Source organism: Ambystoma mexicanum, chromosome 4q, assembly GCF_040938575.1.
Source record: "Ambystoma mexicanum isolate Mex_15411 chromosome 4q, UKY_AmexF1_1, whole genome shotgun sequence".
Taxonomy (NCBI): Eukaryota; Metazoa; Chordata; class Amphibia; order Caudata; family Ambystomatidae; genus Ambystoma; species Ambystoma mexicanum.
The window spans coordinates 185311632-185338818 of NC_090928.1; the positions used below are offsets into that span (position 1 = coordinate 185311632).

Genomic DNA, 27187 nt, shown 5'->3' on the forward strand with positions numbered 1-27187 from the left:
GAGCCAGCCCTGATCAGTAGAATCTGTTATGAATGAGCACCATACTGAGGTCTGGACCTGTATGCTCATGCTAATCATGCAGAGCATATATAACACAACAGATTGATACTGAGGTGTGTGACGAATCGCTTGTATTCGTCCCTTCTACCCTGCTGGCAGACCCCACCTCTGAGGCTATTTCTGCAGGACCCTACCTAGGGATCGAGGCAAGTTCAACCTCACTGGTAGAGACTACCCCTTTGGGGACAATAACACCCATTCCTGTGACAAACTCCCTAAGGCAACTACCATTGCTGAACCGTCTTCTATGAAGAATACTATGGCTACTTCATGTTTGGCTGAAGTCAATGTAAAGAGAAATCCATATGGAGAAAATAAAGAAAATGTCTCTTTAAACAGAGAGGTGTATTTAACTGTGAAGAGTCAGAGCAGATGGAGGGAAGGAGAGTGCTATGCGCAGGGTAAGCCCTCTAACCTCATCACTCTTTGTGGAGGTGGAGGCCAAGCAGATCGTGGAGTCACGACATTTGAAGAACCAGAGCAACAGAGTACGAGATGCCAGAGCTTCAGTGTACAGGACCGCAAAGGTAGCAGTACGAACAGGAGGAAAAGGAAGAGGTACCTGGTAGTGGCACAAGCATGCATGGAGAGTGGTGGGCAGGATGCCCGAAGTACAGTGTTGAGACTACCACAACGGGAAGTCTAAATGCCTTCCAAGCACCAGTGTCTGCAGACGGAAGATGAAAATAAAAACGGATGCAAAAGATGTGTAGCACTTGTGTAAGTTTAATGTGTTGGCAGTAAATGCATACCTGACAACATAATCCATTGCATTATGTAGGTGGTTCTAGTTTTTTAGTTTGCCTTGTCGGACTTCTAGTTCCACTTTTCGCATTATAAAACTTGGTCTACAAGTTCCAGATTGCACAGAAAAAAACAGAACTGGATAAGCACCTGCAGATTGGAATGGGTTATGTTAGCAAATATGCATGTACTGCCAACATATTATACTTCCACATGCCACGTTCCACTTAAAAATGTTGATGAAACGTTTTGCATCTGCTTTTTCTTTCTTTTAGGGAACAGTTACACACAGTGCTGCTATAAAGGCACATATGCATTTTTGTAACTTTCATGAAAATGCTCCTAAAAAGAAACATTTTTAAACACAGAGAATCTTATATTTTCCATTCAAGATGAATGTCCTGTTTTTTCTTTGCACTGTGGGACTTGTAGTGTCTCTGTTGTATGATAGGAGGAGTGGAATTACAAGCCATAGAATGCAAAGAAAAAAAGGAAGACTTCATAAGCTCCTACAGATTGGAATGGGTCATGTTGCGAGATAGGCATGCACTGCCAACATATTAAACTTGCGCACACCTAGTGAGACTTAAACATGTTTTACAAATGTTTTGGATCTACGTTTTTTTCTGTTCGAAAAAAAGTTGCATATAGTGCTGCTATAAATTGACAATATGCATTTGTTTAACTTTTATAAACTTGCTCCTAAAAAGAAACATTTTTGAATGCACAGCATTGTAAGTATTTGCTGCTTCATGTGAGCATGTGCTGAATCCTGCAATGCATGGATTGTGCTGGAGTGGTTAAAAAACAGAATATTCTTATTGAGAAGCTTATTACAGGGTAATTAGCAGGAACCCTCTATATATATATTTGAAAAGAGTTGCAGAAAATATATGCATACCTGTACTATGTATTGTTAGATGCACATGTTGAATCTGGGAACATAAATGTTGGAGAATTTCACAGTATTTTTGATGCAGATGGCTGTGATTAACAGGAGATATGTACTCTCAGAGTCCAAATGTACATCTGAAGTGTTGAAATGAGATGACAAGGTTAGGTGTAGAGTTTTTGGATGCGATTGATGGATGGATGTGGAAATCAGCCAATTAGGGGGTGTTGAGAACATGAATGTGGAATGGGTAGAAGGGCTGCCCCTGTATTATGGGGTCTGCGGATGGCACGTGCCTTATCCAGGTCTTTCAAGGATGCCTGACATGGAAAGGAGACTGTGGGGATTAGCCAATGTGGTGGTCTGGTTGTGGTTTACAGGAAGAGAGGGTAGTAGGTGATTTGATTGTTGTGTGTAGTGAAGATGGCTATGGCTATGGCTTTGAGGAAGCAGATTGTGTGGATTTTGGGAGATTCTTCGATTCAGACATTGAAGGTGTATGTTGAAAATCATGGCATCTTTGGAAGTATTGCATTGGCTGAAGTCTAAGTTTGGTGGCATGCAGTTTGGAGGTTAATCTGGGCAATCTTGTTCTCATTTTGTAAAACTATGGCTCATTTTTAATGCCCATATATTATTGTTGTTCATTCTGGAGGAAATAGTTTGGGCTATGTTATGCCACTATATTTGCAAGTTATGTTAACGGAACTATTTCCATGTGAAAAGATTATTTTTTCACAAGTACTTCCAAGGGAAGTATGGAGATCCCCAAATGTGTTTTTTGCATAACTAGAAGGTAGGTGCCTTGTAAATAAAGGTGTATATGTTTTGCTGAATGGTGTAGGCATGTCGTCTTTTGAAAATGAAAACATCAAGTTAGATGGTGCAAACAATGTTCAGAGTGATGGAGTGAATTCTACTGATTTTGGGAATCAGATGTTTCTTGTAAATATTCAAAATGCACTGAGAAAGTGTATGTGAAAAAGATGTATAGTGCATATCAAAACATTTGTAAGTAGTTCTAGGAAATCAAAATCAGAAAAGCAAAAGAAAATTCAAAACTGCAAACAAAAACAAAAACCAGCTCTTTTAAGAGCCATCATGTACAATACATTGCTTAAATTAAGTGTAAACTTCCTCATCCCCTTCAATTGGACGATCTGTCTGTGGACACCGCGGTAGTTCGTGGATGGCACGTGCTGCCACATCCAGGTCTTTTGAGGATGCCTGGCATGGAAAGGGGACTGCAGAGATCGCGGACATTTGTGGATATCTGCAGACATCGGGGTATCAGTCAATTATTTTTTTTGGGTGTGGTGTACAGGAAGAAAGGGTAGGAGGAGTTTTCTTTGCAGGAGTTTTGAGAACATTGAAAATGTCTATAACTATGGGCCTCATTACAAGTTTGGAGGTAGCCATGGTGCTATTAGCGTCATGGCTGCCTCCAAAATCGATCCGGGTCCGTGTTCCTTGAATGAGGAATTACCGGGCCATTCCAACCTTGGAGGACCCAGTAATTCCTCATTCAAAATAACCATCCCCATTCCCATTCGAGCCCCCATAGGACTCAATGGGAATGTGGCGGGAGTTAATAACAGGCTCGTTAATAATGGGCCCGTTATTAGCTCCCTGGTCTTTTAGCGGCTCCCGCTAAGGGACCTCGGAATGTGGCGGCAAGGGGTTAGCGGCACCGTTAACCCCTTACTGCCGCACTCGTAATGTGGCCCTATGTATTTGAGGCAGTAGATTGTATGGAATTTGGGGGACTCTTGGATCCATTGGCTGAAGGTTGTTGAGCACTGTGAATTGGGTGAAAATCTTGGATTCCATGAATTTGAAGTGTCATGGTATGGAGTGCGAGAAATCAAGTGGGTGGACGTGCTCCTGTTTCTTGAGAATATTGTTCACTTAAAACATCTGGATATCTTTGTTCTTCATTATAGAGGGAACAGTTTGATTATGTTACAGGAATTTCATTGCACGTTGCAATGAAGGAAACATTTGGAAAGTTGATGGAAATGTTTCCAAATTCCCAAATTATTTCTTCTCGGATTGCTCAAAGACAAACGTGGATGCGCTTGAATTTATTTTGTCTGCAAAAAGCAAGGCACAACATAAATAAAGCTGTGTGTGCTTTTTTGCGAGATGTTGGCGTAACATCTTTTCATAATGAGAACATTAAGTTTGATATTGTCAACTTTTTCAGAGAGATGGAGAGATGGAGTGCATCTAACTGATTTGGGCAACCCGATTTTTCTGGAAAACATTCAAAATGCATGAAAGCAGTTTTTGTGAACACATAATAATTATGTTGTGTAGAATCTTTGTTAGTTTAGTATATAAACAAGCTAATCAAAAAAATATTTAAAATGATTACCATGCCCCAGCCCACACCTTGAATTCGTTAGGTGTCCGCAGGCTACTGTACTGTCTGCACACTATGCAGGCTGCAAAGGGGCATGTGACTTTTTTATCACTTCTATTTTGTAACTGGGAAAGTGACTCCTAAATTAAATGTTTATTGTCTGTGTTTTTGGTTTTGTATTTGTTGTGTGCTTTTTTTGTATTTTTTTCCCAGGAGTGGCAAGGTAAGGTAAGGGGAGCGAAGGGAGGGAAGGGGCGGGTGAACAGAGGAGATGTTGAACGGGCCTTAATCAAGGTAGTTGGCAATGTTTCTCATGCTCCTTGACCGCAGCCTCAAAAGCACTCTGAAATTGCTCCACCCGACAGATCGGTGCTTCACAGCACAAACATAGCACTGTGAGCCTCGAAAGGTAAGGGTCAACAGCATTCTGTATGGCCTGTGAGGCTGCCGCTGGGATCCTCTGCCCCAAAGGAGTATCCTTTGTGGTGACAGGAGGAGTTGAAGAAGGTGGGTTAGAGGGCATCAACCTACTTTTCCATGAGAAGGGTTACCGCCTTCCTCAGAACACCCGGGTGGTTGGACTTGGTGTGGCACCGCATGGAGGTGGTTCCCGTAGGAATACAGCCCCAGTTTTCTGTATCTGAGTACAACTTTCCATTCAGTGCATCAAACCTTGACTGCATGAGCCTTCGACACAGTTCCAATGGTGGTGAAAAATCGCCACACCCAGGACTCAGTCTGGGTACTGGTGATAGGGACTTCCTCCACCTCATCTTCATCTTCCTCTTGATCCTCATCATCTGTATCACTGTGCCTGTTCCCCTGTCCAGGACCTCCAGGTTGTTAAGGTGGTGGCGGTGGGGGTGGCTGGGAAGAAGCAATGTCCATAACAGATGCCATGGTGGTCTGCAATAATTTCTGCTAAACAGATCTGCAAAGACGTAAAGCATGTGGTATCTCCTGGATAGCCAGATTGAAAATGAAGAAAAGTAATGGGTGGGTACTTTCTGAGGAACAGTCCGCGGACAATCATGCTGGGTTCCCATTTACCAATTTCACAGTTCACTTTGTTTTATCACAATGCAGGATTGGCTTCCATTTGCTTTTCCCTTGTTATCCCTCTGACAGGGTTCACACTTGCCTTGATTCACGATTTTCTCAGAAAGCGAGGGGGTTCCCTTCCCCTAGCTTTCTCTCAGCTACGGGTCAGAGATGTTCGATTGTACAAGGGATTTGACGTAACCCTTGTAGGACCACTCTGACACCTCATGCTGTCCTCTCCAAGGGTCTTCTGGTTTTTGTAGTTTTAATACAAACAAAGGGGCCAGTCATAGTCCTTAGAATGAGCACTCCTGCGGTACCTGACCACCCTTTGTTCTTACATTTCTTGCCTTCACAAAATGTTGCCAATTGCAACCTTGGGGTCAACAAAGTTTGGTTTGCTATCAGCTTTCTCCGACTCACTGGCTGTGCTGAACCCGTTGGCTTATTTTGCCTCTGGAGATAAGGATGGTACCACAGTAGCCAGCATGCCTCCCCGCCTATGTTATCAATGCGGGAGACCCCCATGTACCGTTGACATCTGCCACACCACACGTCAGCAGTACTTCCCGGTCTTCCCTTTTCAGGGGCTTTGCAGGTCTGTGTTAAAAAGAACAAGGGCAATTCCCTCCTCGTCGTCTTTTCAGGGTTCAGTGCTTTTCTCCATCGCTTGAACTGCCAGTCCAGAATAGCTGTCTCCTCATGCGTTCAGCCTTGCTAGTAAGGTGTTCTTGTGCTCCGCCTTTTATACCTGTGGGGAAGGTAAAGGGCCGTTGTGTGTGTGTGATTTTTGGCTATTTCCTGACTCTGCCTGACCCATGTGTTGGAACATGTCCGGTAAATGGCTCTGGTGGTGCATTGTCTGTCACGGTGTAAGAAAGTGTTTGTGTCAGAAAAGGGGGGAAGATCTAATTATTCTATAGAGTAGGATGGGGTAAAGGTGTTATAGGGAAGGGGTACCACGTCTCACCCATCGGTGTCCCACTTCCACTCCCCAAAGACCCCTCATCCAGATGATCCTTCCCCACTGGTCCACCTCCTAGATCTGGATCCAATAGCGATGGTCCTGTCCTGGCCACCTGGATGACAGATCTCTGGGGACTAGCGGGTGAGGCACTTTCAGGTTTCTCACATCATGTATAACAAAGAATTGTGCATTTGAGGTGTGCTTATTTCCCCATGTATGTGCACCATGAGCTCTGGTCAAACCCTAATGATAGTACCATATCATAGGACAAGGTTAATGTCTAGATATAAAGTATCTTTTCAATTATAAAATTCTTACTGTCGGTAAAGAAAATCACCAGGCCTAGATTTGCCAGTGAACAAAAACAAGTGGACTACATATGTGAAGTCATCAATGACATTTGTCATGTCATCTTTCTTTGATGTTAGTTTTAGCAGTGCATGGTGATGGCGCGAGTTATGGCTGCTTAGCTTACCATAACTGTCGAATTTCAATGGTTTTCCCGTTTTACTTGTCATCATAACATCCCTTTAACAATGTTTTTTCACTGAATGTCATAGGTTTTTATTAGTGTAACCAACTTAACCATAACATCCTATTAACAAAGTGTTTTCACTGAATATATATATATAAATTATTAGGCTGCAATATCCACCCTATAGTTAAGGTGAGTCATATAAGAACCCATCAAAATTCTATTGTTAATAACTTTTCATTCGAGTAACAGATTTGACCGAAAAATCTTAAGTGATTAGGGACTTGTGGGCCCACCCCTCCCCCCGCCCTCGACTGCAAAGTTTCGTAAAGATACGTTAAAAAATAAGAAAGTTATTAAGAAGAGAAACACTATTTTTTTCCGAAAGTGTGACCTACTTCCCATTAATTTTCCCATAGAGAAACAGGGTACATTTTTGCCAAAGCACATAGTCCAAACCGCTGTGCAGATTTGAACAAGGTCCGAAACAACATGGGCACGAAGCATTGACTCACGATCCATGCATGGTTTGGGGTTATTCTCTGCAGTAGTTATTTAAATATTTGACGGAGAAGGGGGTGTCCCATTCTCAAAAATGGTTTGTTATATCTCCCATGGTGCATTGCAGGATCATGGTTTTCAGAAATGAAACAGCCACCATCTTGTTTTTCTCTTGATGCGAGAGATAACCGCTGTTATACCCGAGCATATGGGAAAATGAAACATAGGAAAAAAAGATATTTGCAGATCAAAAAACATGCAAATGCCATCAGGCTAGAGGTGGAGGGTGGGTAGAGGGCACCAAGTGAAATTTGGAAGGTTCGGGGGACTGAGTTTGTAACACAGAGCTTTCTGTAGCCTTAGCTATAGACGTGAACAGCCGACACCTCAATGCAAACTGTGTTACAGAAACAGTGTGTGATGTGGGGGGAACGGAAAGGGTAGGGGAGATAAGGACATCTTGGGAGTGGGGGGAGCTAGCACAGATGAGGGGGCCACTTGGTGAGAGCCTGGGGAGCAAAGTACTTCTTTTTTTTGCCATTTTTCCAGTATTTGCGGCTATATTTGAGGCTGCATAGGACTACAGATAGGCGAGGGTATATGTAGTTCAGTACCCACAATATTTTTTTTTATTTTGAAAGCTATTTTTACAGCCATTGTCAGTCAGGTTGAAAAATCACTGGTCATGGCAGTAACATGATTGCCATCTAGGTCTCCCATCCATGCAGTAACCAGGACAGACTCTGCTTATCTTCAAATAGTGGAAGGGGCCAGCCACCTCAGGCCATGTTGTCCAATAAATGAGCCAAAGTTACAAAACCACATAGAGAAATGGGCTGGCCCTTTCCTTGCTTTGAAGTTAAGCAGGGTCAGTTCCAGTTACTGCATTGATGGGTGACCGACGGGGCATCCAAATTTTCTTATTTTTTAAACTGTGCTACTGCCAGTGCTTGAAAGTTTTGCACTCAGAGACAATTGTTTGCCTTTTGCTGAATTGCATTCTGGTATTTGTAGTCAGTCATTTAAAACAAATAGACATTTTTACAGCAACAGTGGGTTTCCCATACCTGCCAGTAACTGGGACAAACCATGCTTGGCTTCAACGCAAGGAAAGGGTCAGCTCCTTAAGGCCATGTTGCTTAATAAATGAGCCCACTTTACAAGACCGCTCAGAGAAACATGGCTTTCAAACTTCGCAGGGTAGATCCTGGTTACTGCATGGATGGAAGACAGTCCACAGTCCCGAATGCTGTGTTTTTTTCCTAGTTTTAAATATCTCATAAAACACGACATCTGCATTTCTTTTTTTTAAACCATGCTACTGTCAGTCCCTGAAATGTGTGCACTCAGAGACAATTGTGTTGCCTTTTGCTGAATTGCATTCTAGTATTTGTAGTCTCCCAGTCAAGATGGGGGGAATAATGCCACGATTGTACACTTTTTGCAAACATAGTTCTATAAGGATTTATGCATTTGAGTGACACTGAGGTATGAGTAATGTTCAAGTTATCTTTATAAAACAGAGTATTGTTCAAAGCTAGCCATGGGGATGAGGAGGGGAAATGATGAGAGGGCAGGTAAGTCATGAGTATTTGCCCACGATGTGGCAAGAGAGTTTGCAGTCATGTTCCCCTAATTGTGGCTGCTTTTCAGGGCACAAGTAAAGGATACATGTGGGTAGACAACGTACATTTTTTCATAGGGCGAACACAACCCCTTCGTTTTTTTGAGTTTGGCAAGCTTGCTCAAGTATTTGGCTATCAGGATTTTACTCAGGTTGTCATGGTCCCAGTGCAGACTCCTTACCCACAAGACCACAAGCACTTGTTTTGTATTGAGATTTTGTTTACTAGGGAATATTTCACAACAGGTTGCTGGATTTAAAAGGTAAGCACCTTTTATGCTTTGCCAGCATATTTATTGGAACATTTCCTCTCCCAGGTTATTGTTCTGGTGTTCGTTACTTTTTTTTAAAAGTCCAATGCTATTTTGTCTTGCGCACTTTCTTCTAAGTCGAAGATTAAATTAACTACATTTGTATATTTGTGTATTTCACTTTAAGATATATGTTTAGTTACTGTGCGTATATTCATGGGTGCCAGCTTTTGATCTTTGCTTTGGGTGCAGAATGTACCTGGGCATATGTCCATGGCTAGTGCCTGATCAGTGTACATAATATACAGTGGACAAGGTTTAAAGCTGTATCCACTGGTAAAGGCCAAACTCTATGGTTGGCAGCCTGTTAATTTTTTAAAATATTCAGTGCACATATGTGAATGTTGTGACCATTTTCCATAACTGAAGGCAATGACTAGTACCCATTTATGTGTTCAAATATATTTGGCCATGCACACAGACCATGGCTGAAGGCCATGCTTAATACCGGTTACTGTTGTAATGTAATTAGTGATGTCAGCAGTGATGTGATCTGTAATGTTGAACAGAAAAATATGTCTGATGAAAAGCGTTCATCAGATCTTGTTTCGCCAATGCTGTAGTAAAAACTACTGAAACATATTTCACTCTTTCATATGATGCTTAATGGAACAAATGATAATTGTTAGACTTCCATCTAAAAAGATAGGCAATTATCCTTTATGGTTTTGCTTGTGGCTTTTTTTTTATTTTCAAAAGTTCATTTTAGTTGAGGAAGCGGAATTTCAAACAATTGACAATGCATTTCGGACCTAACATAATGGTCCTTCATCAGGGTGAATTCTGCAGTACAAAAGAAGACAAAAGAACAAAAAAACGAGTTTAGTTGTTAGTAATAAGATAAAAATACAACTATTTCCAAACAAAAGGACTATAGATGCTGCTCGATTTCAATATGGTACACTTGCAATTGATGCCAATTACCTGTAATTAGATGAAGCTTTGCCACAAGTCTTTATGTGGTATAAAGCCACTCCATAACATTCACAACTTGAGGGCTGACTTGATTCTTATTCAGGCAATCCACAATTCAACATTTATGTTCACCTATGAGCCTAATGCAGGTTTCACTGATGCTCTCTGTCTGCAAAATATACAGGTAAGTAGTGTGTTGCCCATGTAACCATTAGTAAGTAAAATGCATTGCTTATATCTTATTACATCTGGTTGCCACTCTCCTTTCAAACAAACAAATGATGCATTCTGAGAATGCAAGTGTTTAGGTATATATGTATATTTGTGACTCACTGAGAGGTCAATGATAGATCAGAGAACCATAACGTCTCTACGGGTCAGTCAATCACGCTATTTATCAACAATACTACCCAAAACAGCTACCTTGGTAACAAAGAGCCCCAGGTTGAGCCATGACATAAGGTATTCATAGTTCATAACTGGCCTTCATGTGTTCTGCAAAGTTTGAGATCAGTCCAGATTTAGTAATATTGTTATTCATGCACAATCATAGGTTGTTTATGTGCAAGTACCATCTCTTCATCCTTACTTCATAGATGAGATCAACAAGTCTGACAACAAGTCTGACAACAATCTAAAACACTCCTAATCCTTCATTAGATATGAACAGTCTGACTGGACCAATACCTTAAACAATGTCAAGTATATATGATTATTTGTGAATATGATTCATACAAAACAATGTAAGTCCAGTTCTTCATTTAATCCTTGAGGGGATACTGTATCTAGCCTCTCAATCCAGTATTCCTCTCGTTGTTCAAGTTTTTTTGTCACTCTGGTCCTGATGTTCATAGTTTCTATGACTTCCAAGATCTGTAAACGCATTTGCGAAACTTGATGTTTGGCTTCATTGAAATGTCTGGCAACTGGCGAGTACTGATTGCGAGTTCTTATATTGGATTTGTGCTCATTCCATTGCATTATGGCTTTCCTGCTGGTTTGTCCGATGCATAGCAGTCCACACGGACATTTGATACATTAAAATACTCCATCTGTGATACAAGTTGATTAATTCTTAATCCTTATCTTTTCTCCTGTTCTGGGTTGTGTAACTGTGTTACCTTTTATAATGTTATGGCAGTTACTACATGACATCCAGGGGAAAGTTCCTTTTTTTTTTTTAAATGGATCTTCTACTCTTCTTGGGTTTGGTCTTCACAAGTAAGTCTCTGAGATTACTACTCTGTTGATTGGCAAAAACAGGTTTCTCCTGGAATAGGCTTGGAAGTTTTCCATCACAAGTTAGTATCGGCCAATGCTTAAGTATAATTTTTTTGATTTTCAAGGATTGTACACTGTATTTACTTACAAATACTAGTGGATTCTCTTCCTTTGTTATGCTTTTGGCTGTCAACAGAGTGGTTCTTTCTTGTGATGCTACTTTCTCTGAAGCGGTTAGGAGTCTGTCCTCTTTGTACCCTCACATCTTGAATTTGTTCAACATCTCCTCCTTTTCCAGTTCACATTTTCAGTCTGTGTTTTTGATTCTTTTTATGCGTAGCAACTGGCTGTATAGTAGACTCTTTATTGTAGCTGGAGGATGAAAGCTCATTCTATTTAGAAGATTGTTCTTATCTATTGGTTTGTGATATGCGTTGGTGTCAAAAGTTGCTGCCCTGGGGGTTAATAAGATGTCCAAGAAATGAACACTTGGTTGGCCAATTTCACGCGTGAATTGTATCCTGTTGTCAATCATATTGATGTATGTTAGAAATGAGCTTAGGGTTTCTTGTGTGTCGTTCCAGATAAGAAAGATATCATCTATATACCTCCCTCAATGTTTTATGTATCAATGCCATACAGGGTGTCTGATGATATGCTCATCTTCAAATTTCAACATCAAGGAGTTTGCATTATTGACATTGATAGTCACTAGAAGATCATGTTTGTCTAATTGAATTCGTGCAAGTCTGTTTAGAAAGTCTGTTGTATCCTTGATGTACGTAGGATGTTTTTGTATTGTAGGTTGTAGTATGGTGTCGATGTAAATGCCTAGAGGTTGAAGGATACTATGAGTGACTGCTACTTTTGATCTGTAATGTCATCATTGTGGTCATAGGCTGTGCAACAGGGGGCATGAAGTAAAGGTGGCTTTAGCTGAATTTCAGGGGTTTTGTTGTGTTAAGTTCTCACCTTAACGTCCCTGCAACAAAAGTTTTTTCCTTGAATATATATGCATTATCTCCACCTTTCACCACTCATCCTATTCTATTAGCAGAAAATGGGGCTTGGCATCATCTCTGCCTTGAAGAGGTGGTCCACCCTACCCTGCTTAGCACAAAAGTACAGTCTATGCTTACATCTTACAGCTAATCACCTCAGATATCATTTTGATTCAACCGGGGCAGCTCTGTTGACTCCACACTGGTAACGTTGTAGTATGCTGTTGATATTACCTCTGTGGTTGCTCCTATATGGTCTGTGTTTCTGACTTGGTCAGGAATTGACTTAATAGTATCTAAACAGCAAGTTCTCAGTGTACTGTAGCAGACATCTACTTAATAATGAACTTATTTCATAGTGGTTCTTTTAGTATGATGAAATCACACTAACCTGCAAAAACAATGCCACCTGCCGCTCTGGGACAAAAAATGGAGTCAGGATATTTTTGTTTTATTGACAAATAGTACAAAATGCAGGTGGTTCTGACTCGGAATAATAGGGCAGTCACCTCAAAATACTACTAAAATTCAAATTATAATGAAAAACATGTTACCACTACAGCCTTCTGCGTATTTAAAACATGTTATCTAAATATAGAACAAAAGGTCTGGCTTACAAATAATGTCCTTTGATTAGTGCGATGTGCTAAATCAAACTGTGTTTTTCATTCCATACATTTCAAGCATAGTATTGTTATCAGTTTGTGTGGATTATGCACAAACAATACATGCCAGATTATAATTGTTTTATTATATATACATACACACACACACATATATAGCTTAGCGGCAACATGTTCACCTTGGAAGCAAGACGACACGAAGCAACACAGGTTCGATCCCCGGTTCCGCGCTTAGAAACCTCTGGGTATTTAGGCGAGTTATAAATACGCAACTAAGACAAGAAAAAAAAACAATTACGCAACAAAAAAAAAACAATTCCTGTAACAGCGCCTCGATGCCCGTGAGCTGTGTGAGCGCTATAAAAATGCAAATAAATAAAATTAAAAAATAATATATTTCTGCCAAATTCAGAGCTGTATTTGATATTTCTGAAGGATAAATTGCTCAAAATCTATCATTCGATATTTTGTGATTTCATTTGTACTTCCAAGTACTATTTTGAACTGAGGTTTGTCTTTGCTTGAACTGTAGAACTCATGTTTAGAACTCATGTTCCCATATGTGTTTGTAAGAGTGCCAAGAAACCACGCATCTGGCAACAGTGCACGGTAGAAGAAACTATAACATAACCTATGAAACCTTCTTACTTACCAGCCATCTGCTCTTGAAAGCTCATTTAACTTGACAGGTGACTGATTTTGTGTTCCATGTTGCATTATCTGAAGCCTAATGTCTATTTGGAAACCGTTGCACATCCATACTTGTGTCTTCATGTTTTCAGTGACAAAGGTTAATAGATTGCTCTGTCCATCTGCTCAGTTACAACCAGTCATCTTGACAGTGAATCACCATTTTTCAAAGTTCTGGCTTTCCAAAATGAGTACTTTAAATATACATTTTTGGTCATTTTAGTCAATTTTATAAATTGATGTCCATTTGAGCTTTTTAGTAGAAACCAGACATTAGCAAACACTATTGCTCAATTTATCTTTCAGGCCCCACTACATTTAAAAAACGATTCTCTGCCAGGTAATACTTTTGAATTCAGTTCATTTGCAATTCAAAAAGCTTGAAGAAACTCCATGAGTACTTTTGCCTTGATTAAAACACAAAACATGTAGCCTTCAACGTTTGTTTGAGCATTTTCACTTAGAATACATATTTACGTGCTTGTCTCTCAAAACATAGAAATGTATCGCCTTCATGCTATAATTCTTTGATCAAGTGTGATTTGGAATAAGTATTATATTTTATAATCAGTATTCAGTGTTTTATTTCTTTGGTGACAGAGTACTTCAATACAATTGTCGTAATTCTTAAGCTTGCATGTTCAATGGTATACAATATTAATTAACAATGCAAGGTAATGTCTTTATTTCTGCACAATCCTCACAGTCCTTCTGCTTCATTGTCATCTGGGTGAGAGTGGAAGGAGAGTACATCTGCATGAACACTGTTTACTTAAGGCAGAATCAGCAGTTGAAATTCGTAGGCAGACAGAGCCGCTAGCCAGTGATCTCTTCTAGCATCCACCTAGGCCGTCTTCAACACATAGGTAAAACGGCTGTGTCACAGATGGCTCAAGAAACACTCCAAGTCTAACAGAAAGTTCAGGGGGTTTTATTAAGATGTATATGGGCCCTATGGGTGTTCCCCACTCCCTCATCCAAAATAGCACCTCCTCCCTAACTCAGGCATCCCTAAACCCCAAATTAGTAAATAATGATTATTGACCCTTACTGTCTACATTCTGACTCCCACTGGGGATGAAAACCTAAATACAGCTTGCCTTTTCCCTCTAAACTCTCTCACGGACATCCTGGGCTGTCCCTACACTATCCAGTGGTTAGTAATTCTTTGGGTGTATTGGAGTGTGCCTTATAAACACTCTGCCTGTTTCAGTCTCCTTTATATCATGACCACATGTACGCCTTGAATGTTGATCCCACAAGTGATTCAGAGTCAAGAAAGCTGTCTCCATACAACATCTGTGGCATAATCTGGGTATGGCAGGGGTAGATGAGAGGAAGAAAGGCTTTATTTACAGAAAGGAGGGAGGCTAAGGTCAGTTCTATCACTTACCCTTTTGCATATTTGACTTTGGATTATTCCCTCATCTTTTTACAGGGCTCGTTCAGCCTCCCCTTTACTCCTTGGGTATGGATGACAGCCTGTGACTCTCAGCACTCTGACTTCCTGGTGTCTAGGGGCCTAGGTCCTACAGACAATCATAGAATCCAAATTAATTTCATTAAAGAAGGCAAAGAAGAATTAAGCAACCAGCTTTATAGCTCCTCATTTCGGCACCTGCTCTCTGTTCTGGTCTCCCACTTCTTTCCTGTGGCTTAGGGATTGACGTCCTAATTAGTGCTTCATTCCCTCCTGCCAGAAAGGGTGGGGAAACCCAGAAAAGTATTTTTCTTTTCTCCCAGAGGAAGATTATTGTTGCTTCTTTTTTCTTTCAGCCACAAAATCCAGAGCCCCACTGCAAGTTTGGTAGTGATTTCAAAACAGGAAGTATTTGCAAAAAACGTCTGTTTTCACCACCTGCCACATCATGAGGTGTTGGGTGTTTAAAAAATGCGTTATGAATACTGAAGACTATCAATACAGCATGTTTATGGGTTACAATACCCCATGAAACACCTTCAATGCTCACGTCAATCCAAAATTTGATTGTAAAAATTATAGAGTTCTGCAGAAGTTTTTTTTCAAATTTGAATTCTGGATGTGAGGCGAAACAATGCCCTGCATCGGGACAGCTAAAGAGAATGAGAAGGTTAATCCTTCTTTGGCCCCCCTTCCCATCATCTGTTCCATGCAATTCACGTCCGGATTGACCATTTTCTGCATTGCTTTTTTAAAATAGTAACAGTGTGAATTGCTGCAGAGACAAAGGGCCCAATTCCAGGACAGTCCCGGCAAAACCAGGACGTCTGGTCCCCTACTATTCTGTCTTCCATTAAATGTGCTCCTGCAATGCCCTGGGTACAGCTGCTCCCACGTCAGTGGCGCCTGTTCCTAGCTCATCACAGTGCCAAAATAGGTCATTAAATAGGGTGCTCTTCTCAATCGATTGTTCTTACAAATGTGTCTTATGTCAAACCGAGCATATCTTCTTATGAAACAGTGAGCTCTGAGCTCTTCTCTTGAGAGGCTGAAGTCTCATTAAGCCTGCTCTCTTCTTTTCAGTCTGGAACTGGAGATGTTCTTTCCCTCATGTCAATGCTGCACTCCCAGTATCCGAGTGCAAACACTTAAACCAGCAATTGATGTTACTCATACCTGATATGGGAAACCCTGAGACATCAGAGCGCATGGAAGAGAAAGGATTAGCACCTTCCCCGTTTTCCCATGTGACCCTTCCTGCTTCCTCCTCTTAGAATGAGTTGCCTCTCATTATGAGAACGTCCTCAAAAAGGGACGGAATCTGGGTGAGTCGGGTTTCTAGAAAATATTTTACATTACAAAGAGATTTGAACCGAATACCCATATTGATGTGGAATGGCTAATCAATGGATTTATTACTACAACCAGGCTATTTTTGGAATCTTACCTTACCCTGGAGAGTTATCCAACAAAACATGTGCTTCTTTGACAGTCATAGGGGCTCATTATGGGGTCAGCAGTAAAAAAAACTACCACTGACCCCATAACACTGTTTCTGCTGCCTGACATCCCGGTGCCATGATGATATCAGCAGCGCCTCAGCTGCGCTCAGTTGCCCCAAGGCTGGTAGCGCTATACAAATAAATAAATACAAACAGATGGCGCAGACTGGTTAGTTCCCATTCCCATGGAGTCCCATAGGAGTCCCATAGTACTGGCACACTTTCCGGAATGGCAAACTAAGAGTCTGCCAGCAGGGGCACAGTCATCCGGGCAGGCCTGACCTGTCGGGAGTTCAGGCCCTTACTGGCAGGCTTTTCACTGAAGCACCAGTACCGTTACTAACAATGTTGGTGCCAATGTCAGTGCTTCAGGTTTCCCATTCCCATGGAGTCCCATAGGACTAACATTGTTAGTAACGGTACTGGTGCTTCAGTGCGTTGCTCCTGGCACCCTTATTTCCAGACCGCCAAATTTGTAATGAAACCCATAGATTTATAATCATCATAACAGGTTAGCAAATGTTCAGCCACATTCATGGTAATTTAAACCCAGGAAATACTTTAAAACAAATTGTATTGCAGTATGCTTGACCTCTTAGTACTTCTAGCGGAAGACGATCAAACAAGTGGCAAATGGCAAACTCAGACAAAAGTCCTCAGGTCTGGAATATGTTGCTTGCCAGATGGTTTGGACCACAACTCACGTGATCCCTCACTATTGACTATGCTTTCTAGGAAGGATGGGAGTTGTCGAGATAACAGCTGGAGAGTCAAAGGTTGCAGACCCCTCATGATTGAATCCCATCTGGTGAATGTGTGTGACTACCTGGAAAATCTTTTTCATATGAGCGCTTTCAATGATAACCCAGCATTTTTAGGATGGTTGTGTGAGCCTGCTCTTGCACCCACATTATGATAAAGAGCTGCTAAAATATGCACGTCTTGTCCTAACATCCTTTAATCCATGTGTCTTTTTCTCTGTAGCAATTACACGGAAACAACATTCACTTTACTGATGGCTATGAGATCAAAGAAGACATCGGCATTGGATCATATTCTGTATGCAAGAGGTGTGTGCATAAATCAACAGACGCAGAATACGCAGTGAAGGTAAGTCATCGACTTGACTGTGAGTGACACAAGCATAGCTGTGAGGTCAGATCTCCTATGAGCCCACAGTTTGGCAGCTGTACCGAGGCGATGTGTTCAATCCGTTTCTTTCATCCTGCGCACAATAGCAGGCATGAGGCCTTAGGGCTAAGTCTGCATTACTGGAGAAACCTTCAGCAGCTGTGTTTATGAGGAAGGCATGTTGGTCAGATGAATGTTTTACTTTGCATAAAAGCTAGCTCATCAATGTTGACTTTTCAGTGATTTAAGTGCTTGCTCAAGAAGTGTGGTGAATGATGTCAGGAGTTCAAAACACAGATTGGTCCACTCTGCACTTCTTTCTTTTAAGAGCGATGGATGCCAATAAATTCAACAATAACATCATCTGTTATTACACACTTATCAGCTCAATAATTTGGACATGTTGGACTGTATAAAAAAAGATGGAGGCAATATAACCTGAGGCCCGCTCCCTGCCATTAACTGCTCACCACCCAAGATCAGGGCCCAAGCATTGCCAGGGTCCTTTAACACGGGCAGCAGTGCCATTACTGGCACGGTTGGCCTGCTGCCGAAGGTTATATCGCCATTAGCACCTGTGTAGCTTATACCCAGGTGCTAAGGTTATGCTTAAATTTTAAAAAAGAAAAAGAAATCTTACCTTGCTGTCTGGAGAAATGCTATATTTCAGAAGTCCCCTTTTCTTGTTGATAACCATGACATCATCAACAAGGATAATGAAACATCTGCAAATACAGTGCGGTGTGCGGCAAGGTAATATTACATTTTTCCTTGGTATTTTGGGCAATTAGGTCTCACTGAAACCGCTACCTTTAAGATTAAACTATTGTTATTAAAATAGGGCATTAACATAAGATCTTCAAATATGGGCTTTGAATGAGAGTCTGTAATGCTTTTTCCAATGGAGATGACATTTGAGGAGGGATACACAGTTGTTAGGTCATTGAATCCCTCCCATTCCCTGCCCCTAGCCATGCTAATCCCTATGGCTAATCCCACCTATTCCTGCCCATCGCAGAACTCTTTGAGCTCTCTGAGCTCTTCCATGGAGGCTCAGGCAGCCATCTTGTTTCTATGAGTTGTCTGCTACATTTTCTTGTGTTGTCCCCTCCCATCATTATGTGGAACCCCACTTTTGCAACATCAGTATTATCGATTGGTAAATATCCATGTGTCTGTCATCTTACCTCTACATGATTCTTGCACATCAGCAACTTCAAGTTAGTTTGTGGTCTGAAGCTGTACTTCCACTTTTAATTATGCGATTTCTGCATGTTGTTTATGATATGATATGATATGGCATTTATAATGCGCCTATACACAAGTGTTTCAAGGCGCGACGAGGCAAGGGAGGGGGAACAGGGGAAGACAGACAACAATCTTACTAAGCCCAGTGACATTCAGATCGCGCAAGTACATGGGAAGGGGGAAAGGGAAAAGTGCGAGGGGGAGGGGAGAGGGGAAGTGCAGTACATAGGATGGTAGAACAACAAGATAGTAACAGCCAGAAGGTGCCAAGTGCAGGGTAAGTGCAGATAAAGTGCTGGTAGGGGGACTGTAGGGCTACAGAAAACAGTCCCCAGGTGCAAGGGTTGCCAGGGAGGCAGTGCATTTGTGCAACTGGCGGGGCCTGGGCCCAAGATCAGAAGGTTGGCCAGGTAACCAGTGCAGTATCATCTAGGAATTCCGCAGAGGAGAGGGGGAGAGAAAGCAGAAGCAAAGAGGAAGGTATTGAGGTGCTTCCGGAACCGGAGATGGTCCTAGACGAGTTTAAGGGAGGTAGGAAGGATGTTCCAGAGGCAGGCCCCTGCCGACGAAAGAGATCTACTGCTAACTCGTTGCTTGGAGAAGCGACTGGCCCTGAGGGAGTTGGAGGCGGATGAGCGAAGAGCTCGAGAAGGAAGATATATTTAGGAAGACAGAGTTGAAGATATTTCAGCCCCAGGCCCCAGAAGGCTTTGTGAACAATGCAGAGGGTTTTGAACTTAATCCTCGCAGCCACTGGGAGCCAGTGCAGAGATTTCAGTCCTGGAGAGATACGATCCCTGGGCTTGAGGCCAAGGACAAGTCTCGCAGTCCTGTTTTGGATAAGTTGCAGAGGGCAGAGAGTAGAGGCAGGCAGTTTTAGATAGAGGCTGTTACAGTAGTCCAGCCTAGAGAGAAACAGGGCTCTGGAGACAGTGAGCTTCTGGGGGAAGGAGAGGAAAGGAGGAATACCTCTGAGGAGGTGCAGCTGGTAGTGTGATTTCCTAGAGACGTCATAGATGTGAGGAGAGAAGGAGAGTGTGGAGTCGAAGATGACCCCGAGGTTTTTAGCCTTGCAGGTGGGAGCAGGAAGAGGGCCAAGAGAGGCTGGCCAGAGAGCAACAGGGAAGGTGGGAGTGGGTGTGCCGATGAGTAGAATCTCAGTCTTACTGGCATTAAAGCAGAGGTCATTTGCGGCACACCACTCCTGGATAGCAGACAGACATTCAGAGATGAGAGAGGGAGAGGAGGAGGCCGAGGGTAGCCTGAAAATGACCTGGGTATCATCCGCATAACACTGAAAATTGGGGCAGAGAGCGGTGATGCGGTAGGCCAGGAGTGCTAGGTATTGATTGAAAAACCAAGGAGAGAGGTTATATCCCTGGGGGACACCACAGGTAGAGAAAAAGATCTTGGAGAGGAAGGACCCAAGTTGGACCTGGGAGGGTCGGTCGGAGAGGAAAGAAGTCAGCCACGCCAGAGCCTGACCAGTGATACCCAGATTATCACAGAGACGGTTGAGCAGGATGACATGGTTGACAGTGTCAAAGGCAGAAGAGAGATCAAGCAGGATGAGGATGCAGGGGGTGTTTGAGTCAAGGTTGGAGAGCAGGTCTTCACGGATGTTCAGGAGAGCAATTTCCATGCTTCTGGCAGCTCTGAAGCCAGACTGATGATCATGAAGACAACCAACAGATTCAGTGTGGAGATTAAGCTGGGAGATGGCTAGTTTCTCTAGGAGCTTGCCCAGAAAGGGAGTGATGGAGATTGGGCGATAGTTAGCCGGGCAAGAGGGGTCGGCAGAGGGTCTCTTAAGCAGGGGGTGCACAAGGGAGTGCTTCAGGGGGGATGGGAAGATTCGAGTGGCGAAGGAGTGATTGCAGAAATCGGCCAGGGCTGGAGCCAGGGAGTCAATGTGGTCCTTGATAGTTTTGGAGGAACAGGGGTGAACATGTTTTGACGAGACTTTCATAGATCGGACTTGTCTAGGAGCCTCGTCTGCGGAGAACAGGGGAAAGGCAGTTAGACGTTCATATGTCCTTTCCTCTAATGCTTGAATCATTACGGCAGACGTGGCACTCTCTAGCATGTTTCCATGGCTACCGACGCAAGAAGAGTTCTACAGAACCTATTTAATAGAATGAATGACAGAGCCAGTAATATCTAGTTTCTCTAGGACTCGAGCCCGGGACAGACCAATTAAAGGAGAAAATTGCCTTGGCAGGGGGGAAGGTTTTGAACTTGGTTATTGGCCAGTGCACCCGAGGGTTTGCTTAGAAATACATTATCATTCATGTTTGTGAACATATTACACATTTATTTGCATACCAGAAATCTTACACAGGCACACATTTGATTTGCGACTTGACGTGCATCGTTGCGCAGAGGCACACTTTGCTGGTAACATAACGTTACGTCTAACGCATCTCCAGTCTTGCAGACTCCTGGGCCGCTGCAAAACATCCAGGCAGAATACAGATTCAATCACCCAAGTCTCGTGGCTGCAAATGCCAGCAATGGAAATGTAATTCTGTAAAATGTGCTAACATGTTTGCACATAGTTTTCAGTGTTAACAGTTATCTATTTTTCAGCAGTCAACACATTGAGGGCGAAGGGAGCAGGTGCGTAGGAGATTACATGATTTACCCCGGATCACAAACTGTGGTCAAATGCAGGAGCTATGATCAGAACTTGTCTTCTTTTTCAAAGTGGCTCTCGTAGTTCCCCTCTCATACTTACATTTGATGTAAATTGCAACTTGGCTAACCTACTGGTGTACGTTCCTGCAGTATCCCCCCAACCCAGCGCAGTATGATTCAAAAGCCTGCAGTGGTTTCTTCAGAAGGTCCCAGCACTGACGCCCTGTCTAATTACAGTTCTCCAGCATTGGATCTTTCATGGATTCACAGGCTTAGAATATTCCCCGTCGTCAGACTGGGACCCCTCGGTACACATATATAGCCTTTTCCAAAGGAAAACTTTCGACACTTTTGTGTCCTATCTACGTCCTTCTAGGACCCGCCTACGCATGCTCCGCAGGCCGTGCTAGTATAAGAGGCCCGCCCCCGCGGCTCCCCTACAGATTTCTACCGTCTCCAAAGTAGTGGGATCTCCTCGTGTTGTCCTACTGTTTTGTACTAGGTTGCGTTATTGGATTTCGAGTAATAATGTACTCTGTGTCAGGGAAAGCGCTGTTCCGTCCATGCGCGACATGCGGCTTAAAAAAGGTTTACGAGGGGGACGGACATATGGACTGCATATATTGCCTCCACCCTCACCATTCGGCGGATACCTGCGACATATGCAAGGGTTTTTCTCAAAAAACCCTCAAAGACCGGAACCGACGCCTGGTGGCATGGCTGAACGATGGAGCGGGGGCATACCCCCCCTCGGAGGTGGGCTCCACACAGTCGGCGAAAACATCACGCCGCGCGGTCTCGTCGGAACCACCGGCGAAGAAATCTAGACCGTCGGAAAAAGAGTCGTCTGGAAGTCACTCCACTAGAGACTCCTCGGCAAAGAAATCATCCTCATCAAAAAAGCATGAGAAGGAAAGGAAATCCTCCTCTGGCGATCATCACAGATCGACCACGAGTCGAGAGTCGAGTAAAAGCGGGCACAGTGTGGAGAAGGCGGGACCGCCAAAACCACCTGCGAAGTCTTCGTCGTCGACGGCGGTCCAGTCATCGGCCGCCTCCCTGCCACTTGCACAGGGGGCATCCACCGTCCCGTCGACAATGGCGTCGACGAGGGCCTCGTCGACGGGGGTCCTACAGGAGGCCTGGAGGCCTGAAGTCTTTGACCCGACCCCCCGGAGCCTTTGCTACAAGAACAAGCTATGTTGCTGTCCTCGGAGGACGAGAACGAGAGAGTTGCTGGCCCAACAAACCTAGGGCTACGAGCGGCTGACAAGTCGTCGACGAGGGCATCCGTTACACCGGTATCTGCCCCTCTCCTCAATCCTCAATCGGTTTTGTCATTGGATATTCTGTCCACGCTTCAGTCCTTGTTGCGGTCGTTGGACCAGCGACTACCCCAGGCAAGCCTGCCACAGTCACCCGTCGACGAGCCGGGCCCGTCCCATCAACCGACGCACCCACGCACGCCAATCTCAACACTGGCACAGGAGGAAGGTGAGCTGCCAGATTCGGAGACTGACAGGGGAGCCATGTCGGATATCTCATTATCCCCCTCCAGGGATCCTACCTGGGAGTCAGAGGCGGAGTTGGAAAACCCCAGAAGCCCAGCTCACCCGTCCCCTCCGGACGACATTGCGTCATTCCATTCTATGATGGAGAAGGCATGCAAAGAATTTGGTGTGTCCCAGGAAGAACAGAAAAAGGACTGTTTTTTGTTCGACCACATGGGCAAGAGAAGGAGGTCGGTGTTCTCGATACCAATACTAGACCATGTATGGAAAGAGGGGTTGCAGACAATGAGACACCCATTCTCAGAACCAGCAGTGAAAGGACGCCTAGAAAAAAAGTTTAAGGCTCCAGAGTCTACCCCCAAGTGTTTATCCTCCCAACCAACACCGGACTCGGTGGTGTCGGCGGCAGCAGCGAGGAAGGCAAAGGCACAGCACAAGTGCACGACTCCTCCTGAGAACGAAGCGAGACGCCGAGATGCCTTTGGCAAGAAAGTGCTCTCCGTGGGAGAGACCACAGTACAGGCCGCAAACTCTCTGGCAATTGTGGCCAGATACGATAGGGAGATGTGGCACAGACTAGCTCCGCTGCTTGATCATCTTCCAGAAGAACAGAGGAAGGCGGCGATGCTACTGGTCCGAGAGGGTGAGGAAGCCTCAAATCACGCAATAAACATCGCGGTGGATTTCGTTGAGTCAGGCTTCAAGCAAGTCAACAATGGGGTGGTATTGCGTCGACAGTCATGGCTTAAGTGTACCTACTTCAGGCCAGAAGTGCAATACAAGGTCTTAGATATGCCCTTTGAGGGAGACCTTCTTTTCGGCGAGAAGGTGGACGAGGCCCTAAAAGGAATGAAAGAAGATTCGGACACGGCACCTTCATTGGGTGCCCTCCAGAGTGGCAGAAGTTACAAGTCTTTTCGTCCCTTTAGAGGGGCTTCAGGTAATTCAAGATTCTCTTCTGGAGACAGATCCTTTGCCAGATCGGCTTACCCCTCCCAGGGATACCGACGTGCCTCACAATCGGCTAACCGTCGACGAAACTTCCAGTCTTCCAGAAAACGACCATCATACCCATCGTCGTCGAGAGACAAGCAAAATAAAGATCAGCAGTGACATACCACAAACCGTTCTGGGGGGAAGAGTTTCTGCATATGTCGACGAATGGGAAAGGATAACGACGGACCAATGGGTATTAGACACTATAAGAAATGGACACTCTCTGCAATTCAAACACAACCCTCCGCAAATTCCACCTGCGTTCACCGCTCAGTCCCATATGAAGGTACTGCAACAAGAGGTTACACTCAGGTTAGCGAAGGGCGTGATAGAATTAGTTCCAACATCACAGAGAGGTCAATGAGTCTACTCAAGATACTTTGTCGTAAAAAAGCCAAACGGCTAATGGCGTCCCATTCTAGACTTACGCGATCTCAACAAGTCCTTAAAGAGCCTGAAATTCAAGATGCTCACTCTGCAGGAAGTGATCCGCGCAGTTCAAAAGGGAGATTTCCTGGAATCCCTGGATTTACAGGACGCGTATTTCCATAGTCCAATGTGTCGGAAACACAGGAAATTCCTACGTTTTGTAATAGGGCGAACTCACTACCAATTCACGGTTCTTCCTTTCAGGCTCAAGACCTCCCCCAGAACGTTCACAAAATGCCTGGCTCCAGTGGCTGCCTGGCTAAGGAAGCAAAGCCACCATGTATACCCATACCTCGACGACTGGCTGGTAAGGGGATCCTCCCCAGCGTCGACCAACACAAGTCTGCAAGCCACCATGCAGCTTCTACAACGGCTAGGATTCGCCATAAACTTCGAGAAATCCTCTCTGCGGCCATCGAGAACGCTGGTATTCTTGGGGGCACAGTTCGAGACTCAGTTAGGGCTGGTGAAACCTTCTCTCGACAGGACCTCAAGACTCATTCAACAAGCGGCCCGGCTACGGCGAAACACCAGGATCTCAGTGAGAAAGTATGTTTCGGTCCTAGGGGCCATGGCATCCTGCATCCATCTGGTGAGAAACTGTCGACTATTCATGAGGCCAGTCCAAGAATTCCTCGCGGACCGATGGACACAGGCTCAGGGATCGTGGTCGGACAGGATAACCATCGACGACGACAAGCTACGTCGGACCCTTCAGTGGTGGCAGAGTTCCCACAATCTGAACAACGGTGTGCCCCTACAGGAGCCGGAGTTTCAGAGCACCATAGTTACGGATGCGTCCCTAACCGGATGGGGAGCGCACATGGGTGCTCTCCAAACGCAAGGTCGCTGGTCTCCAACGGAGTCACTCCTACACATAAACGTACTGGAACTCCGAGCGGTACGATGGGCTTTGAAGGCGTTCCTACCACACATCAAGAGTTCGCGAGTGCGAGACAATACAACAGCCATGTTTTATCTGAGGAAACAAGGAGGGACACGATCAAGGACTCTTTCCATAGAAGCCCAGAAAACATGGCATTGGGCATCGAAGCACGAAATTTCCCTCGTGGCTCATCACCTTCCAGGAGTGAGGAACGGCCAAGCCGACTCCCTCAGCAGAAGCATGGCCCAGATACACGAGTGGGAAGTGGACACGGGTCACTTGAGGAAAGTGTTCGAGAAATGGGGTCACCCCCCTCTGGACGCCTTCGCGACCAAAGACAACAAGAAATGCGAGCAATTTGCAAGCAGATGGCCACAAGAGGGTTCGGTGGGGGAGGCGTTCTCCTTCCCATGGACGGACATGTTCCTCTATGCTTCCCCCCGTTTCCCCTCATACGGAAAACAATACAGTGGATACGCAGATACAATTGCCGGGTGATTCTAGTGACTCCATACTGGCCGAGGCAACCGTGGTTCTCAGACCTCCTCCATCTATCGCTGGAACATCCCATAGCGTTTCCGAAAGTCCCGTACCTTCTATCCCGGGACAGAGGCACGGTGTGGCATCACGACCCGGACAGTCTCAACCTTACGTCCTGGCTCCTGACTTCTCGGAGTTCGGCGCTTTAGACATTTCAGAGGATTGCCAAAAAATTCTACAGGCGGCTAGAGCCCCTTCTACTAACAAATCTTACTCCTATAAGTGGCGGAGATTCTGTGAATGGTGTAGAGGACAACGGGGCCTACAACCATTGTTGGTGATGCCGGAACAAGTTCTACCTTACCTGCTTCTCTTGGCAGAAAAGGGATTGTCCCCCTCATCGATAAAGGTACACCTGGCAGCCATCTCGAGGTTCACAAGGAAGAGGCAGTCGTCTCCTCTATTCAGTGACAGACTGGTAAAACACTTCATGCGGGGTTTATTTCGAGCTTTTCCCCCGGTGAAACGTTTTCCCCTGACGTGGAGCCTCAACACAGTGTTGGCAGGCTTGATGAAACCGCCTTTCGAGCCTATGGCCACGTCCAACATAAAATTCATTTCGTGGAAGTTGGCATTCTTGATAGCTATCACATCAGCCAGACGTATCTCGGAACTACAAGCGCTGGTCGTGGACCCGCCCTACCTAAGATTCTTTAAGGACAAGGTAGTCCTGGCAACTAACCCTAGGTTCGTCCCGCAGGTTCCGACGGTATATCACAAACACTCATCCGTGGTTCTGCCTACTTTCTTCGCCACTCCATCATCGGCAGCAGAAAAAACTCTTCATACCCTGGACGTTAAGAGGGCTCTGAAATTCTACCTACATCGCACACAAGACATCAGGGCTACTCGGCAACTGTTCGTAGCATATGGTCCGTCGACGAGAGGAAAAGCAATCTCTAAACAGGGATTGGCTAGATGGGTCTCGTCGACGATTGCTTTTTGTCACTCTAAGGCCGGAAGGCCACTGCAAGGACATCCTAGAGCTCATTCTACAAGGTCGATGTCCTCCTCAACAGCATTATGGGCTGGGATTCCGCTGACGGACATATGCCAAGCTGCGGCATGGTCAGTGCCCCACAAGTTTACCCGCCACTACTGCCTTGCCAGGCAGCATGCAGACGAGGTGCAGATGGGAAGAGCTGTCCTGCGCCATCTGTTTCAGTAAGGTAAGCTCCTCCCTGTGGAGATTCTGTTGTCTACCCTCTTAAGGGCGATATACTTTATGTGGGCAACGTTATATGACTTAACTTATCCCTACGGTAGATATGCATTGTGTAGTAGGGTGAGGATATATATTGTTACGTTACATTCTCACCGCCGTCTCAAGCGTTACTGCTATACAATCTATTCTAAGCATGTGAATCCATGAAAGATCCAATGCTGGAGAAGGGAATAGTTTCTTACCTGTAACTCCATTTCTCCAGCATTGGTATCTTTCATGGATTCACATGTGC

The 27187-nt window shown here is 44.3% G+C and overlaps 1 protein-coding gene across 3 annotated transcripts in view; it reads left to right on the forward strand.

Annotated features, from left to right (window-relative positions):
• The window catches only part of RPS6KA2 (ribosomal protein S6 kinase A2), a 1317456-nt gene that overhangs the window by 940021 nt on the left and 350248 nt on the right, over positions 1–27187 (forward strand). For all 3 annotated transcript variants that reach the window (XM_069607706.1, XM_069607704.1, XM_069607705.1), the window contains one exon: positions 17337–17462. In XM_069607706.1, coding sequence (XP_069463807.1) covers positions 17337–17462 — 126 coding nt within the window. The remainder of the gene's footprint in view (positions 1–17336; positions 17463–27187) is intronic.